This window comes from Astyanax mexicanus, chromosome 18 (assembly GCF_023375975.1).
Source record: "Astyanax mexicanus isolate ESR-SI-001 chromosome 18, AstMex3_surface, whole genome shotgun sequence".
NCBI lineage: Eukaryota > Metazoa > Chordata > Actinopteri > Characiformes > Acestrorhamphidae > Astyanax > Astyanax mexicanus.
In genome coordinates this window covers 13,477,220-13,494,085 of record NC_064425.1, presented here as the reverse complement: position 1 = coordinate 13,494,085, position 16,866 = coordinate 13,477,220, and the positions used below count along the sequence as shown (strand labels likewise).

The 16,866-nt window shown below is 37.3% G+C and overlaps 1 protein-coding gene across 1 annotated transcript; it reads right to left on the bottom strand.

The window, feature by feature from the left end:
• Positions 1-1,856: 1,856 nt before the first annotated feature.
• Positions 1,857-13,659, bottom strand: p2rx8 (purinergic receptor P2X, ligand-gated ion channel, 8). The gene is made up of 12 exons (XM_007248646.4): positions 13,458-13,659; positions 12,850-13,000; positions 12,638-12,709; positions 9,050-9,125; positions 8,340-8,436; positions 7,954-8,034; positions 6,435-6,576; positions 5,285-5,421; positions 4,373-4,466; positions 4,216-4,281; positions 3,002-3,087; positions 1,857-2,277 (listed from the first exon to the last, which is right to left on the bottom strand). Exons 1-12 carry the CDS (start codon positions 13,589-13,591, stop codon positions 2,112-2,114), a joined length of 1,302 nt encoding a protein of 433 aa, XP_007248708.3. The 5' UTR covers positions 13,592-13,659; the 3' UTR covers positions 1,857-2,111.
• Positions 13,660-16,866: the final 3,207 nt, after the last annotated feature.

Genomic DNA, 16,866 nt, shown 5'->3' with positions numbered 1-16,866 from the left:
GTTTTCTCAATGCAACATTCACATGCATTTTATTGTAGCTCTGGTGACTGATCCGTATTGCTTCTTCTTAAATACAACCCCAATTCCAATGAAGTTGGGACATTGAGTAAAACATACACCGCCTGGCCAAAAAACAAAAGTTACCACCTGGATTTAACTAAGCAAATGATGTGGGGTTGATGCTTAAGTTCAGGGGCGTCCAACCTTTTTTTTGTTGGGGGCCAGAAGGTGAAATATATTTGAAGTCAAGGGCCACAGACTCTGTAATAAAACAAATAATGAAATATACCCCTTTAAATAATACATTTCCCTGATTACTTTCATTTACACACTATTTTACTTGATTTACTATCTTTATCTTTACATGTATCTTCAAATTGATGTTCCATTTCATGATGTCTCTTAATATTAAACTCCTTAATTACGGCAACTTTTAGACTCTTTTGCCCTTTTTCTGCGCTACAACTGAGCACTCTCTCCGCTTTTAGACTCTTTGGCCCGTTTTCCTGTGCTACGACAGAACACTGTTGCCACTTTTAAGCTCTTTGGCCTGTTTTCCTGCGCTACAACTTCACTCCCGGCGCTTTTAGACTCTTTGGCCCGTTTCTGACACCTAGCGTTCTAACTTTGAATCTCACATTATAAAAACCTGCTTAACAGCGGGCCAACTTTCACTCTATTTCTAAAATACCTCACGGGCCGCTCCAAAAAACGAAACAGGCCGCAAATGGCCCTCAGGCCGTAGTTTGGACACCCCTGCTTTAGTTGGTCTGCAGGTTTAGGATCAGCAACAGTATGTGCTGAAAGAATGAGGTCAGCTGACTACCTGAATATACTGAATATAGACCAGGTTATTCCATCAATGGATTTTTTCTTACCTGATGACACAGGCATGTTCCAAGATGATAATGTCAGAATTCATGGGGCTGGAATTGTGAAAGAGTGATTCAGGGAGCATGAGATCATCATTTTCACACATGAATTGTTCACCACAGAGTCCAGATCTTAACCTCATTGAGAATCTTTGGGATGTGATGGAGAAGAGAGACTTTGTGCAGAGGTCAGACTCTACCATCATCAATGCAATAATGCAACACTGGATTGAAATAAATCTTGTAACATTGCAGAAGCTTATTGAAACAATGCCACAGAGAATGCGTGCCACAATCAAAGCTAAAGGCGGTCCAACAAAATATTACAGTGTGACCTTTTTTTTGGTGGCGTCTTATTTTTGGCCAAGCAGCGTAACTAAAAACAGAATATAGTGTTTGGCAAAGAGAAAGGCAGATATCAATATCATCCAGAAACTCTGCAGAGTAGAAAAGTGTCCTGTGATCTGACGAGTCCACGTTTCGCATTGTTTTTAGAGATCATGAACATCGTGTTCTCTGGGACAAAGAGGAAAAGGACTGACCGGATTGTTTTCAGGACAAAGTTCTTTAGCAGCATCTCTGGTGGTGTAGGGGTGTGTTGGAACCCATGGCATGGAGAACCTGAACATCTGTGAAGCTCCATTAATGCTGAAAGTTCATCCAGGTTTTGGAGCAACATATGCTGCCGTCCGAGTGACGTTTTTTTCAGGGACGTCCTGCTTATTTTAGCAAGACAATGCAGAGCCACATTCTGCTCGTGAGTGAATTCTGCACTGCAAAATGAGTGAATATTTAAAGAAAACAATAAAGTGTATCAGTTTGAACGTGAATTATCTTGTCTTTGTAGTGAAAATGAAAAAGGATTTGCAATCATCTTATTTTGTTCCAACTTCACCAGTGAAGTGAATTGGGGTTGTACTACAATAAGGCCTTTTTGAATTATTTTATGAATATATTGCATTTTTCAGTGATTTATCACAGTGCAAGGGTGTGCCATATATCTCATTCATACCAACCTAATAAAAATAAAAATAGTACAAACATCAGTGTCAATCACAGCTTTGTTTTTAGGCTTTTGGTTATTGCACCCAACTTCAAGTAAGTGTAGTATTGAATGGATACCTACTTCGTACAGTAATCCAATCTGGATTCAATTCAATTCAATTCAGAGGTCAAGTAGACAGTAGGCAACTTTATACACTCTTTGGGATGGGCATTCTCTTTGGGATGGGATGTCTGTCAATCAGATGGGTTTATTTGTCCGTCAGTTGGATTCTCATGCTGCTCTATAGGGTATAAACACGGAGTTGTTGCCTCGGTGTGTTGGTCAGGTGTTGGGTCAGTCAGTTGCTCCGCCTCTGAAGGCTCTTTCTCAGAATCTTCTGAATTATTGTTGTTTCCGTTCCTGTGAAGAGTGCAGAACATGCAGTGCAGTGAGCCAGACCAGTCACCAAGCTGAAGAGCTCATCAGTACTTAATTATTTGTATACAGATGTTTAAAACACATATTTAGGTGCTCTTTTCTGGGGAGCTGTTAACTTGCGGTTTCTAAGGCTGGTAACTCTCATGGACTTATCCTGTGCAACAGAAGGAACTCTTGCTCTTCTGTCCTTTCCTGAGGTGGTTCTGATGAGTGCCAGTTTCATCATCATAAAGTTTTTGATGGTCTGTGTGGTGACTGGACTTGAGGATACTTTCAATGTTTCTGAAATTCTTCTTTTCAGATTGACTGACCTTCCTTTTTTCTTAAAGTATTTTTTTCTTTACTTAGTCGAGTAGTTATTTAATAATATGGATTAGAATATTACTCAAATAGGACTGTTCACTGTATACCAACTGTACCTCTTCACAACTTTACAACTGATGCTCTCAAACACATTAAGAGGCAAGAAATTCAAGTAATTAACTCTTGACGAGTTCAGCACAGCTGTTAACTGAAAGCCTGAATTCCACGTGACTAACTCATAAAGCTGACTGAGAAAATCCAGCCAAGATGTGCAAAACTGATTGCACATCTTGCACAGAATGTAAAATATAAAACATAAAATATAAAACGGTTTGTTTAACACTTTTACTAAATAACTCCTTATGTTTGTCTTCATAGTTTGGATGAGTATTATATTACATACTTGTTAGCTTTTTCGAACTTCCTCTCCCTGTAGAGGGTACTTTTCTTCATCATATAGAGAAGCACCATATCACAGAAGAAACTCCCCTGTAAAAAACAACAACAACAAAACCAAAACAAATCAAACTCTATCAGAACATAGTGCATATATTAATATGAATATTTTACTTCTACAGATCATTGCACCCTCTTTAAGATTTCTCAACTGGATGTGTAAAAGGGGTTTCTTTGACATACAAGAACATCAAATCCAAGGGCTTTAATGTTATAAGGAAAGGATTTCTAGACTAAATTACTATAAAGAAGGGCTCCGAGTGGTCCAACGGACTATGGTCACTATGCCACTATGGTCAGGAGATAGCCGGTTTGAATCCTGTTCATGTAGTTTAACATTCGGCTATCAGAGACCTGAGAGAGCACAATTGGCCTTGCTCTCTCTGGGTGGGTAGATGGCGCTCTTTCCCCTCATCATTCCTAGGGTGATGTCAATCAGCACAAGACGACTGTGAGCTGATATATCGGAACCAAGTCGCTGCGCTTTCCTTCAAATGTGCCGTGATGCTACTCAAAAACGATCAGCAGCAGTTCGAAAAGAGGCGGAGTCTGACTTCACATGTATCGGAGGAGGCATGTGCTAGTCTTCACCCTCCTGGTGTTGGTGCATCACTAGTGATAGAGGGAGTCATAAAAAGTGTGTTGGGTAATTGGCTGTGTAAATTGGGTGAAAATGAGTTAAAAATTACTATAAAGACATAATGTGTCTACACAGGGCATCTGAAGTTAGGAAGGAAGTAAATTCATTTTAAGCCTTTTTTAAAAGACTTTTATAACTACACAAAAACAAAATTACAACCACTATTTTAATAAAGAAATGGCAATAAGCACACAACACCAATTCTCACTTTACAGACTTAACACACAGGGATATTTCATACAAACATAAATATAAAGTTTTGCACAGACAAAAAAGAAACTGTTCACTGAAAATAGGGAACAGCAATGAGGTATTCTATATGTAAATGTGAACAATCTCCATTATCACATGTTGAAAATCACATTATAACCATTCCAATAACCTGCCATCCCTAATCTCAGTATTGATTAAATAAAAACAAGTCTTTATTTTTAAATATGATCAGAAAGACAAAAGTATTGCTTAATATGTGTCCATATTTTTTGGTAATTAGTCAAAAATATATATATTAATATACTTACAGCTCCCATTAAGGCAAGACCAGATCCTATGTTTATAATTGTGGGAATTATGTTAAATTTTCCCGCCTGTAAAAAACAAAACAAGATTAAAACATGTTTAGTAGTGTTATACAGGCAAAAATGACGGGACACTGCTGTAAATATTTCTGTTACATACTCTGCCATGAACCTGGATGTCAAAGCGAATCCCGTACACCTTTAATAGTGTTCTGTGAGTCTCTCCTGCAGGGTTTTTGAAGTAGTGGGCGTATCTGAAGAGACAGTAAGAAAAGGGACAGGCAGGTTTTAAACAAAAATAAGCTGGACAATATGAGAATGAGCCCTATCTTACACCTTGCATATGCTGTCTTGTGATCATCATCTTACACCCCATCAACAGACTATTTTTTACACCTTCCACCTGCTTCATTTTAATAGTGACTGTGCTTCTTGATATATAAATACGCTGATGGGCGTGGTGGTCTGGAAATGAGGTGAGTTCAGGTACATTTCTGGTGTATTGTTATCTTTGCAACAGAAAACACAGGTGATCCACATGTACTATGCACCACATGTACACTGCCGCTCGTTACACACATGCGAAAACACAGCAGCACAAACCCGACTTTTACATCAACAATGTAACAAAACAAGTCCAGGTAGCTGCGCCTTTAAAATATCAATCCGCCCAAGTCAGAGCGCACCTGACTCTTATACGGAATGGCAAGTGACACCCAAAAAACACCCATGATTAAATAAGAGAATTAGTACATACCAAGGTGTACTTTTCCTGTCATTACGATAGCAAAGACACACTGACACTTCAGAAATCAAGCTGCACGGTTACCGACTCACCTATAGATCAATAAAATAGGCCCCAACATCTTAGAAACACACTGACCAACTGCACATTTGGTCACAGATAGTTCTGTTTAATTGGATGAATCTGTTGTTTATCATTTTGAGAATATAATATAATAATAACAAATATTTAATATTTGCATTATACAATGTTGTCCCAATATCACCCAGCATTAGCCGTAGGGCAACTGTAACTGTTGCTGAGTTACAGTAGAAGCTGAAAGTTTACCTGAAGTTGTATCCTGATGAGACGGAGTTGGCTGTAGAGTTGAAGTCCAGTCGTGTGAAGGTGTATCGGGGGTGGCAGTGTGAATAGCCTTTATCCAGATCACAGTGCCACTCGATTAGGATTCCAATAGATCCACCCTGTATAAGAATAAGACTGTGAAATCTGGCCAGCTCCCATGCTGACAGTGAGGAATATGGACTGAGAATATGTACAGAGAGTAAGGCCAGTTGTGCTGTCTCAGGGCACCAGCAGCTGATGGCAAGCTGTATGACTGGGATTCGAAGCAATTAGGGCTGCGAAACTTTCCCTGTCCTGTTGCTGCTGTCTTGCGAGATTCACCTACTGTCGCGCGGAGCTTTTTAACTGTAACTGTACCTTCTGTCGCGCAGAGCTTTTTAACTGTACCGCGGAGCTTTTTAACTGTCTCGAAGAGTTCATCTACTGTCCTGCGGAGCTCTTTAACAGCAGAACAGTAGGTGAGCTCCGCAAGACTGTATAAGCTCCGCGCGACAGTAGCTGAGCTTTGCTATACAGTTAAAAAGCTCCACGTGACATTAGCTGAGCTCCGCGGTACAGTTAAAAAGCTCCGCGCGACAGCAGCTGCACCTCCAAAAAAAAAACGATTTTTTGAAAATTAGAATCTATTCTGAATCGTTCAATGTTAGAAACGCGATTCAAGCTCAAATCGATTTTTTCTTGCACCCCTAGAAGCAACCTCCTGATCATAGTGGCAGCCCTTAGCCCACTAGACCACTCAGAGCCCCAACATTAATCCCACAGTGAGGAAATTTGCAACATTATAAAAGCATAGAAGTTAAAACAACATACAAGAGAACAGTGATGATGCATATCCGATACCCGGCACATCGACAATAGTTCTCTCCAGATCTCACATGCATCTAAAACCAAATTCTCAGTTTTGACTCCTTTAACCCCAGAAGTGTCTCATGTCTCATTTGTGTTTAATGCTATTCCTCCTAAACAATTTTAGCAATTTACATTTGTGGCAAAGTTGATCTCTAAATCAAACCTAAGTGAGAATCAGAAATACTCTGAGAAAATCTCCTGAGACATCAAAGATCAGCAATTGTTTTTGTAGCTTAGTTTTTATATGTGTAGAAAAGTAATTACATTAAAAATTAAGACTCACCAGTAAAGCCATGTCCTGAAAGTCGTGTCCAGATCTGAGGACGATATCTCCAAGACGAAATATGGGGCAGTATGGATGAGCAATCGCATCGTATAAACACGTCTTTAAATACGAGTCCCCGGCTGTGTCCAAGACATTCGATCTGAGGACAATGTGAACACGGGTTAAGAAACAGAATAGTACAGAGAACCTGTAGGGATATAAGGGGAGGATCTACAGAAAAATAATAGATATAATTAATTAATTAATTTCCCAGTCAATATATGCATATTCTCATTTTATGATTTTTCTTTATTTCTTTATTTCCTTGATTTCCTACATTGTAGAATAATATTAAAGACATGAAATTGATTAAGAGACACATATGGAATTACATATTAAACAGTAAAAAATTGGAAAGGAGAGAGTTTTCATGAACAAGCAGCTCCATCCAAGCCTCACATCACCAAACACAGCAATGGAGACCAGCACATGCTGTTTTTGGCACTACTGTGTATATGTACATATAAGTATTTATATATATTAATACAGGGAAATACCAAGCAAATTACACACACAGGGTGTAACAAATAAAGTGCTATAGAGTGGTTCACTTCTATAAGAATGGTGCTAATCATCATGGATAAGCAACAGGTTGGGGGGATAATAATAATAATAGCATATTGGCGCCATCTACAGGTTGAGGTGGGTAATGTGATAAGCATTTCCCTGCATTATTAATAAAAAAAATCAAGCTTTTTCACAGGCAGGCATTTTTTTTTTACCCATTCTAGAAAAACCCACCAATATGTTTTTTCCCCCACACATCCTTTTGGGTGCTCAGTTAGTTCATAATGAAGTTCTACTATATGAATACTACAGCTTTATGGTGTCTAAAAGTCGGATCTGTTATTAAAAAGGCTTATTGTAAAGTAAAAGTAATGTAAGGGGGGGGGGGGGGGGGGGGGGGGAGGAATGCCATTAGGAACCAAAGCTTAGGCCACGCTACAGGATCCTATAGTGCACTACCCCCCCTCCCCCAAACACACTTTTTTTAAATGCTATAATGACTAATGTTACAGTAAATTCAAATGTTAATGTTGATAAATTTGGGATACACTAGGCTCCCTGTTGCATATATGGCCATTGAAAATGAATGTATTTTTGTACATATTTTTTTGTAAATATATTAAAGAAGGTTAGTTGGACGTTTGGCTCAAGTTCTCTTGGGTCTCTGCACGGATCATCTTCATACTAGACTATATACTACATACGTCTGCTATGTTCATGCTGGGGGGGGGGGGGGGGGGGACGTGTGCAGGTGTGATGGATCACAGTATAAACCAATAGGGTGTCGGAATGGTATATGTTTATATTTCTCTACATCCAATCACAATCAGATTCACTCTATCTGGATGGAGAGATTTATCTGGTTAGGGGTTTTATTAAACGATGAGAAGCTGGAATGAGAACAAGCTGGAATGACATAGGAGTAACGAGGCTAGAAGTAAATAAGTAAAACACTGCTTTAGTTACTTACTTTGAGAAGCCGAACTTGGGGAATCTGATGAAGTTCTTTATGTATATGGTAAAGTTTTCAGTTTTTCCTAATAAAGGCACACTGTTAGGAGAAGAGAAGATGGTTATTACATGCAGAACACTGTAAACCCACACAAGAATACATGGCAGTAATATATATTATCATGCAGGAGATGAGTTATTGCACTGTCTGCTTTTCCACATTAGTTCTCTGTAACCCTGGGAGGATTTCATGGGTGCAGAAAAGCCACTAACTCTACTGAACTCCTAGTATGGCACTGTGGGTGGCCCTGTCAGACCCGTGGTTTATGGTAAACACACTTTCTAAACCAGACTGTACCGCAAATAATGTACTGTACAGCTGTGAATATATGAATCTGTTCTTACATTAGCCGCTGGCTTTTCTCGATGGGGCACCAGCCGTATATTTCACACGTTCCAGTGGAGTTCCTGTCTTTCTTCAGGCAGCGTCCAGTCCGAACTCCTGAAGCGAGGAAATAAAAGCATGTTTCATGTCATTTTTGCAATAAAATGTAATTTACTATTATTTTTAAATCTGTGAGAACAGTGAGAGCTATTATTAACAAATGGAGAAAATATGGTACACTGGTAAACCTTCCCAGGAGTGAACTACTGAAATTACTCCAAAGGGGCATGGACAACTCATCCAGGAGGTCACAAAAGAACCCAGAACATCATTTAAAGAACTGCAGGTTTTACTTGCTTCAGTTAAGGTCAGGAGGACTTTGGGTAAATAGTGGAACTTTTTGGAAGGTTTGTGTCCCATTCTATCTGGCGTAAAACTAAGACATCATTTTAGAATAGAACATTATACTGAACGTAAAACATGGTGGTGGTGGTATGGTGGTGTGGGGTTGCTTTGTTGCTTCAGGGCCCGGACAACTTGCTGTAATAGAGAGAAGCAGGAATTCTGCTGTTTACCAGACTATCCTGAAGGAGAATGCCTCAGTTGTACTTGGGTTCTGCAGCAGGACAATGATCCAAAGAACACCAGCAAGTCAACCTCTGAATGGCTTTAAAAAAAAAAACTAAATTAAGTTTTTGAAGTGCCATAAAATTAATGTTTTTTTCCATACCGTTTCCAGCTACGACTGCCTCTCCCTCTGGACAGTCTTCATTCTTCCTGCATCGACCGTCTAGCACCTTAAAACTCTGTACCGAACACAAGATCAGTTCAGAATCTGCTTCAAATGATTCGCCTAAACACAACCATGCTTTGTTTTAGGTTTATTGCCTGACGAGGGCCACCAGAGCACCAAACAGCCACATGGAAAGTGAGGATGTTTACATACCAGCGAGTGATCTAATGATCACTAGGATGGTGAAGACAGAGCGAGGCTGTGACCATATGAGGCAGTGTATGAAGAGTTCTTTGCATGCAGATACTTAGCGCTACTGTCTGAAGGAGGGCAGCTTCTGGGTTTAGAGGTTTAGAGCTGAAACCTGAAGAGCGATGAGTCATTCAAGAAGTGCTTACATGCAGAGAGTCGAGTTACTGCAGAGGCCGAACCCATGAGGGTATCAAACTATAGCAGAGAACAATACAAAAAATGCATGAATGATAGACAGAAGGTTATTTAGTGGAATAGAATAGTAGAACATTGAGTAAAACCTGAGCATCTGCTGAATTAATACCCTCAGTGGGTGCGTTTGCATTCATAAACTTCATAATCTGATTACTGCAGAGCATCACTAATCAGTTAACCCTATATAGCATGAATTTTAATGGAATTTTTTGGAAGCTCGAGAGTTTCTATTTTGACTTTTAATAACCAGCTGATAATTTGAATTGGGTGCTTCAAGAATGACAAGGAAGCTCCTAAAACATAAAGTAGGAGAAGAAGATCTCCACCAGGACCAGAGATAAGAGAGAAACACTGCTTTGTCAGAATTCATCTACACTTCAAACCCTAACAAGTTAAGTCTACTCAATTAATTTGAGGTAATTCGTTGCCTTTGTCTGTCTTACATATTTATTAGTTATTAGTTTATTGCAATGATTACATTAAGTTTTTTCACTGAACATATGAATATTGTAGTTGTTTTTTTACAGTCAAAAATTCTAAATTAAAGGGGCATCACTAAAAAAAATCAATTAAATTCAATTCAATTGTATTTATATAGAGCTTTTTACAACAGAATTGTCAAAAAGCAGCTTTACAGAGAATAAAAAATCTAAATAAACAATGATATCAAAGTTAAGTTAAATTAATATAGACTCTTAATGGGATGCAGTAGACAAAACAAGCTCACATTAGTAGTCTTTTCTCAAAATCATTAATTCACATAAAAAAGCTATAGAATGAACAGTATTGAGAGCACAACCAACACAGAGATAACAGAGTTAACACCTGTTAGCACCTAGAAAATGATGCTTGTTCTTACAGCCTACAACACAGGGGTAATACAATATGATAAATATTGTATAAATGTCTTTAAATATTGTGATATAATGTTTTAACCATATCACGTAACAGATGTATCAGTGTGCGATTTCATACACCAAGAGTGGTGGCTTTTGTACTGTTTATATTGATATCAGAATTATATTGTATCGACCAAAATGATTATTTTTTTTAAATCTTTTTTTATATTTATTTAATTTATTTCGTCCTTTTTTATTTTATTTTATCTCTACTGTTTACTTTCTTAATAATCTTAGTGTAATTTTTAGCTACTTCTTTTTTTATCTGTTTATTATTTTAATTATTTTTCTTTTTATTTGATTGCTTTACATTTTAGCCTTTCCACTTATCCTTCATTCTTATTAATTAAAACATAATATTTAGTTTTTCTAATGCCTTTGCCTTTTAATTGTTATTGATTTGTTTTATGAAGTTCTTTATTTGAGCTTAACCTGATTATACTTGATTTTAATATAAGCTCATTTTTTAAGTGTCTTTGAGTTTAAATGCTTGGCTGCACTGAAAATAAGGGTCACCCACAATTTATTTCTGAGTGAAAAAAAATGTTTATTGATATCATAATATATATATTTTTTGCCATGTCATCCAGCACTAATTTACACGCACTGGGAATTACTGAGCTGAACGTCAGATCTCTGTATCAGATTTTTTAAATCAGATTTTATATTTAAGAAATGAGTGTATATTAGTTACACAGCCACTTGATTAATCAGATAGCTGCAATAATCTGATTATGAACTGTTTACTGAATGCATCTAAACATGCTAGGTGTATAGCTCAGTATCTGCAGTGACAAAAAAAAAACAAACTGTTAGTAAATTTATTTTGCATGACTTTCTTTTTGATACTGATGACTCCTCAATAAAAGCATCAAATGGTTAAAGCTTAAATCAGATGTTAGCTGATTTATTAGCAGTGCCAGGAGATTTAAGCAGTGGCCCCAAAGAGCACATTCAGCCCGAGTCTTCGGAAGTCAGCTAAAATACCTTAACAATCAGCTACCGTCCTAAAGTTTGGACACACCTTCTCATTCACTGGTTTATTTTTTTTTCTACATTGTAACTGAATAGTGAAGTGATCCAGACTAAAAGGGAAAACATAATGAATCATGTAGTAACTTAAAACTGTTAAACAAACCAAAACACTCTGTGAAGCATTTAGGTGCTCTCATCTGGGGAGCTGTTAACTCTGATGAACTTATCCTGTGCAACAGAGGAACTCTTGCTCTTCCTTTCCTGGGGTAGGTCCTAATAAGTGCCAGTTTCATCATCATAATGTTTTTGATGGTCCTTTTTCAAAAAATGCATTTGAGAAAACTTTCAAAGTTCTTTTAAGTTTGGATGACCTCCCTTTCTTAAAATGTATTTCTTTACTTAGTTGAGTAGTTTTTGTTATAATACGAATTAGAACATTACTCAAATAGAGCTATTCACTGTATACCAACTCTACCTCTTCACAACTTTACAACTGATGCTCTCAAACACTTTAAGAGGCAAGAAATTCTTGTAATTAACTCTTGACAAATTTAGCACAGCTGTTAACTGAAAGCCTGAATTCCAGGTGACTCTACCTCATAAAACTGAATAAGAAAATGCAGCAGAGATGTGCAAAACTGTCATTTAAGCAAAAGGTGCTACTATATAATATATATAATACTGTATATAAAACATAAAACATATTCAGGTTTATTTAACACTTTTTTTGTTTACTAAATAATTCTATATGTTTTTATTCATAGTTTAGATATATGTAGTATTAATCTACAATGCAATACAATGCAAAATTATAAATGATTGTAATATTCCACACTTTTGAATGCAAAGTTATCTAAGATACTTTTTTAAATTCAAAAATAACAACCCAAATAATCGTCTGAATCCTTAGATGCTTTTTTTATTGTTTGTAGGGCTGCGTATTGAAAGAAACTAACAGGGGTTATGATCCAATATATTGATATATTGTGTAACGTTAAGCAAGAGAAAATATACAAAAAACTTTCCCTCATATACAAAACATCCAAAAAAAAAAAAAGAATTTAACTTTATATCCAATCAGAACAGTGGGGTCAAAACACAGAGTACAACACTGCCCTCTAGTGGACAGAGTTTAAGCACAATACAAAATGAACCAGAGTATTGAGAGTACTGTTCAGAGTGTAATAAAATAAGTACTGGTATATAAAATGAAATAGTAAATGAATATAAAAACTTAACTGTTGTAGGGATTGTTTGGTCGTACCTCAGCACAATAGCCTAATTTCTGATTTGGCGTTTCTATGAAATTGGTTGTTATAAAAAGCACATCTTCTCCCTGCAGAAATGGAAAAATACAGTGTACAGTTTTTAATGTTTATAATAAATAGAAATGTTTCCATCTGTAATACAACGTTATAATTATGAGCTGATGATGTGACTGGTAAAGGAGGAACATATCCTCAGACCAGCTCTCACCTGCTGTGGGATTACGTAGTCCTCTGGCCCCCAGAGTCGAGGTCCAGTTCCTGAGGAGTTGGTGAGTAAAACCCCTTTAACTTTGGTGATGACTGAACTCTGAATAGATTCCTCAGTCTCCTGGTAGCCTTTCTTCGTCAGGAACACCCAGCTACACACACACACAGTTGTGAACACAGTTTGGAATCACTGTTTAACCTGTTTATTGATAATAAGTAGATTATTTAAATCAATAATTCTTTTTTTTTTGGGATGGTCAAAACAAAAGTGATCTACATGATGGTGCCCAAAGGCAACATTCTTTTTTTTATTTGATATAGTATGAATATAAACAGCCAATTTTGCTTATTTACATAATCTAACTCATATTAACAACGGCTTAACAACCACCTGGTAAACCACAACAACAGCACAGCACCCACTTAGCAACCACCTAGAGCACATTAGAGGTATTTCATTTTGGTATGCTGTACGTAAGCAATTGTAAATAAGATAATAAAGATCCAGAACTGTATTATACAATTGTAATGTAAATATATATTTAATTTTACCACACACACACACACACAGCTCTATCACAGGCTATAGATAACTCCAGCTGATCTTACCCGATGATATATCCCAGCAGAGAGAGCTGAATCACTCTGTACAGAATTCCCACTTTCTTATTCTTAGCAATAACATATTTCTCCGTCTTATAGTCGAAGGCAGAGAGCAGCACAGCCCTGAGGTCCACAGCCATGTCTCTGCTGTGAGTCTGTGCTGAGTGTCAGTAGCAGTGATGGGCCGGTCGCATACGATCCGGCTCTAAGAATCGACTCTTTGAAGTGAACTAAGGGAGTCGACTCCTGATGATAAACAGACTTGTCACACCTGATTGGTCTTTCCTTGCAGAATCTGTGACATGGATGCTTTCTTAACTAAATGTTTTAAACATTTTAATTCATATTATTTTAAGTGATGTTCTGTATATTCTGTGGTGTTTCGTTGTGCAAATTAAATAAAATACACAAACTGTGCAGCTTGATTTAAGGAGTGTCAGTGTGTCTTTGCTATCGTAACGATGGGAGAAGTACATAAAAAGTTCATAAAATAAAGCTTTTAAATGTGTTAATAGTAATAATAATAATAATAGTAATAATAATAATAATTATTATTATTATTATTATTATTATTATTATTATAACTAATTTTGTCATATTATTATTATTATTATTATTATTGTTATTATTATTTTTATTATTATGATCGGGAGATCGCTTGTTTGAATCCTGGACATGCAGCTTGCCATCAGCTGCCGGAGCCCTGAGTGAGCACAATTGGCCTTGCTCTCTCTGGGTGGCTACATGGCGCTTTTTCCACTCATCAAAATACAGAGCTGATGTACCAGAACCGAGTCTCTGTGCTTTCCTCCAAACATGCTGGCTACTCGGCATCAGCAGCAGTTTGAAAAGAGCCGGTGGATGACTTCCCATGTCAGAGGAGGCATGTGCTAGTCTTTACCCTCCTGGTGTCACATGTGATGGGTGGGACAATCGGCCTAGCTAAATTGATAAAAAATAAATGGAAGGAAATTAGGCATCTTTAAAAACATGTGTGTGTGTGTGTTTGAGATCCTGGCATGTTTCTACAGGTTTTGTTGATTATCTTGAGCCACAGGGATTCACAGGAGCAGAGCAGAGCTCCAGTCAAGCTCACAGTGGGAGAGTCACATCCTCTCTGTCTTTAACTGCTCACCATTCCCCTGGTGATCCCTGGTGAACTCGTCTGCCTCTGGAGCTTTAAAATATGAGTAAACACAACCGTAGTGCAAATAACACAGGCCTGTTTATAATACAGATAAGTCTGATAAGACTTGATTAAAGTTTATCTAAGGCTGTTAGAATCAGGATGAGTATTTTATATTAATTACAATTTTCCTTTGTCAGTTTCAGTTATTTTATTAGAGGTTCAAAATGTTAACCACTTCTCTAGAAAATGTTTTTTTTTTTCCTACATTGTAAATATTCTGGTGTGTTTAACACTTTTTTGTGTACTAAATAATTTCGCATGTTTTTCTTCACAGTTTGGATTACTTTAGTACGGAGCCCGGGAGGGGCCGTGGATAAAAAAAACAATTAAATCGAGTGAACGATGTAGCAGTTCGTGCTCACGTTTTCTTTAATTCGAGTGAACGATTTGCAATTCGTGCTCACGATTTCTTTAATTCGTGCTCACGATTTCTGTAATTCGTGCGCACGATTTCTGTAATTCGAGTGAACGATTTCTGTAATTCGTGCTCACGTTTTTATGCAATAAGACAATAAGCTGGGAGGGAAAGGAGCATTTTCTCTCTTGATCTGTTACAGGGGTGCAGTGATGATAATCAGTTATCTACCTTTATAACCTGCTGATATTAATGCACTAGTGTTACAGTTAGATGTACAGTACAGTGAGCAGATTTTGCCTGGTGGTGGAATCTCTACAGCGCGTGGGGGAGAGCCGTCCGCGGCACGGGTTCCCTGGCCGCGAGCGCAGGTCTTCACGGAGCTTATTTACCAACAATATAGACAAATATAGTCAATTCCAGTCATGATTAAAGGAAACAAACATTACTAATGCAGGGTAACTGTGTGTTATTAAAACCAGATCAAAACAAAGTTATAATGCAATGTGGAACTGTTTATAATTTCTTATTTTCAACAATAGTATAACGTAAAGAAGTATAATTATATAAATATACAGCTATAAGACTTAGGTCCAAATGTACACTGTAAAAGTTAATAAAGATAATACAAAATTAATGCAAGGTGTGACAGTTGTCTATGAATGGCTCATATAAGAGCTGCTTTAAATATGTAACACTATATAAAATCAAAATAGCTGGTCTAAAATACTATTAATACAATGTATTAAGATATTTAGTAAATAGGCATTTCATATAATAATTTGGATCAATTTGATAATTTATTCCAATATGTTTCCTAAAATAATTAAGTTTCTATATCTGATGAAATGTCCTGAATATCTGCTTATTCTCAAATCACAGTGTCCTGCCCAGAAACATGCCACAAGCTTCAAATAAAAAAAATATAATAATTATAAACTTCTTAAATGTATATTTTCTGAATTATGTGTTTATTTATTATACAAATTATTAAAATATAGATTAAATCTATCATAAAAGTAATAATGATGTAACCAGATTTAAGAAGGTGTGCATTTCCTTGGAGGCTGGCTGAATGTTATTTAGAAATTAATAAACACATTTGCACATTGCATTATAACTTTGTTTTGATCTGGTTTTAATAACACACAGTTGTCCTGCATCAGTAAAATGTTTGTTTCCTTTATTCATGACTGGAATTGACTGTATTTGTCTACATTGTTGGTAAATAAGCTCCGTGAAGACCTGCGCGCGCGGCAGGTGTCTGGCGGCGGGGGAACCGATGCCGCGGACGGCTCTCCCCCACGCGCTGTAGAGATTCCACCACCAGGCAAAATCTGCTCACTGTACTGTACATCTAACTGTAACACTAGTGCATTAATAACAGCAGGTTATAAAGGTAGATAACTGATTATCATTACTGCACCCCTGTAACAGATCAAGAGAGAAAATGCTCCTTTCCCTCCGAGCTTATTGTCTTATTGCATAAAAACGTGAGCACGAATTACAGAAATCGTTCACTCGAATTACAGAAATCGTGCGCACGAATTACAGAAATCGTGAGCACGAATTAAAGAAATCGTGAGCACGAATTGCAAATCGTTCACTCGAATTAAAGAAAACGTGAGCACGAACTGCTACATCGTTCACTCGATTTAATTGTTTTTTTTATCCACGGCCCCTCCCGGGCTCCGTACTTTAGTAATAATCAACAAACCACTTAATTAAAAGGTCCTGTAGATCAGAGAGTGTTCCCGGGAGCGGTAAGCTGATTGGACCTGTAGATCAGAGAGTGTCCCCGGGAGCGGTGCTCTGATTGGACCTGTAGATCAGAGAGTGTCCCGGGGAGCGGTGTTCTGATTGGACCTGTT

Coding starts and splice junctions, on each gene's coding strand:
- p2rx8 (XM_007248646.4), bottom strand. CDS start 13,591: ATGGCTGTGGACCTCAGGGCTGTGCTGCTCTCTGCCTTCGACTATAAG. Junction 4,467..5,284: donor TCATCAGGATACAACTTCAG/GTAAACTTTCAG, acceptor CTGTCTCTTCAG/ATACGCCCACTACTTCAAAA. Junction 4,282..4,372: donor ACATCCAGGTTCATGGCAGA/GTATGTAACAGA, acceptor TGTTTTTTACAG/GCGGGAAAATTTAACATAAT.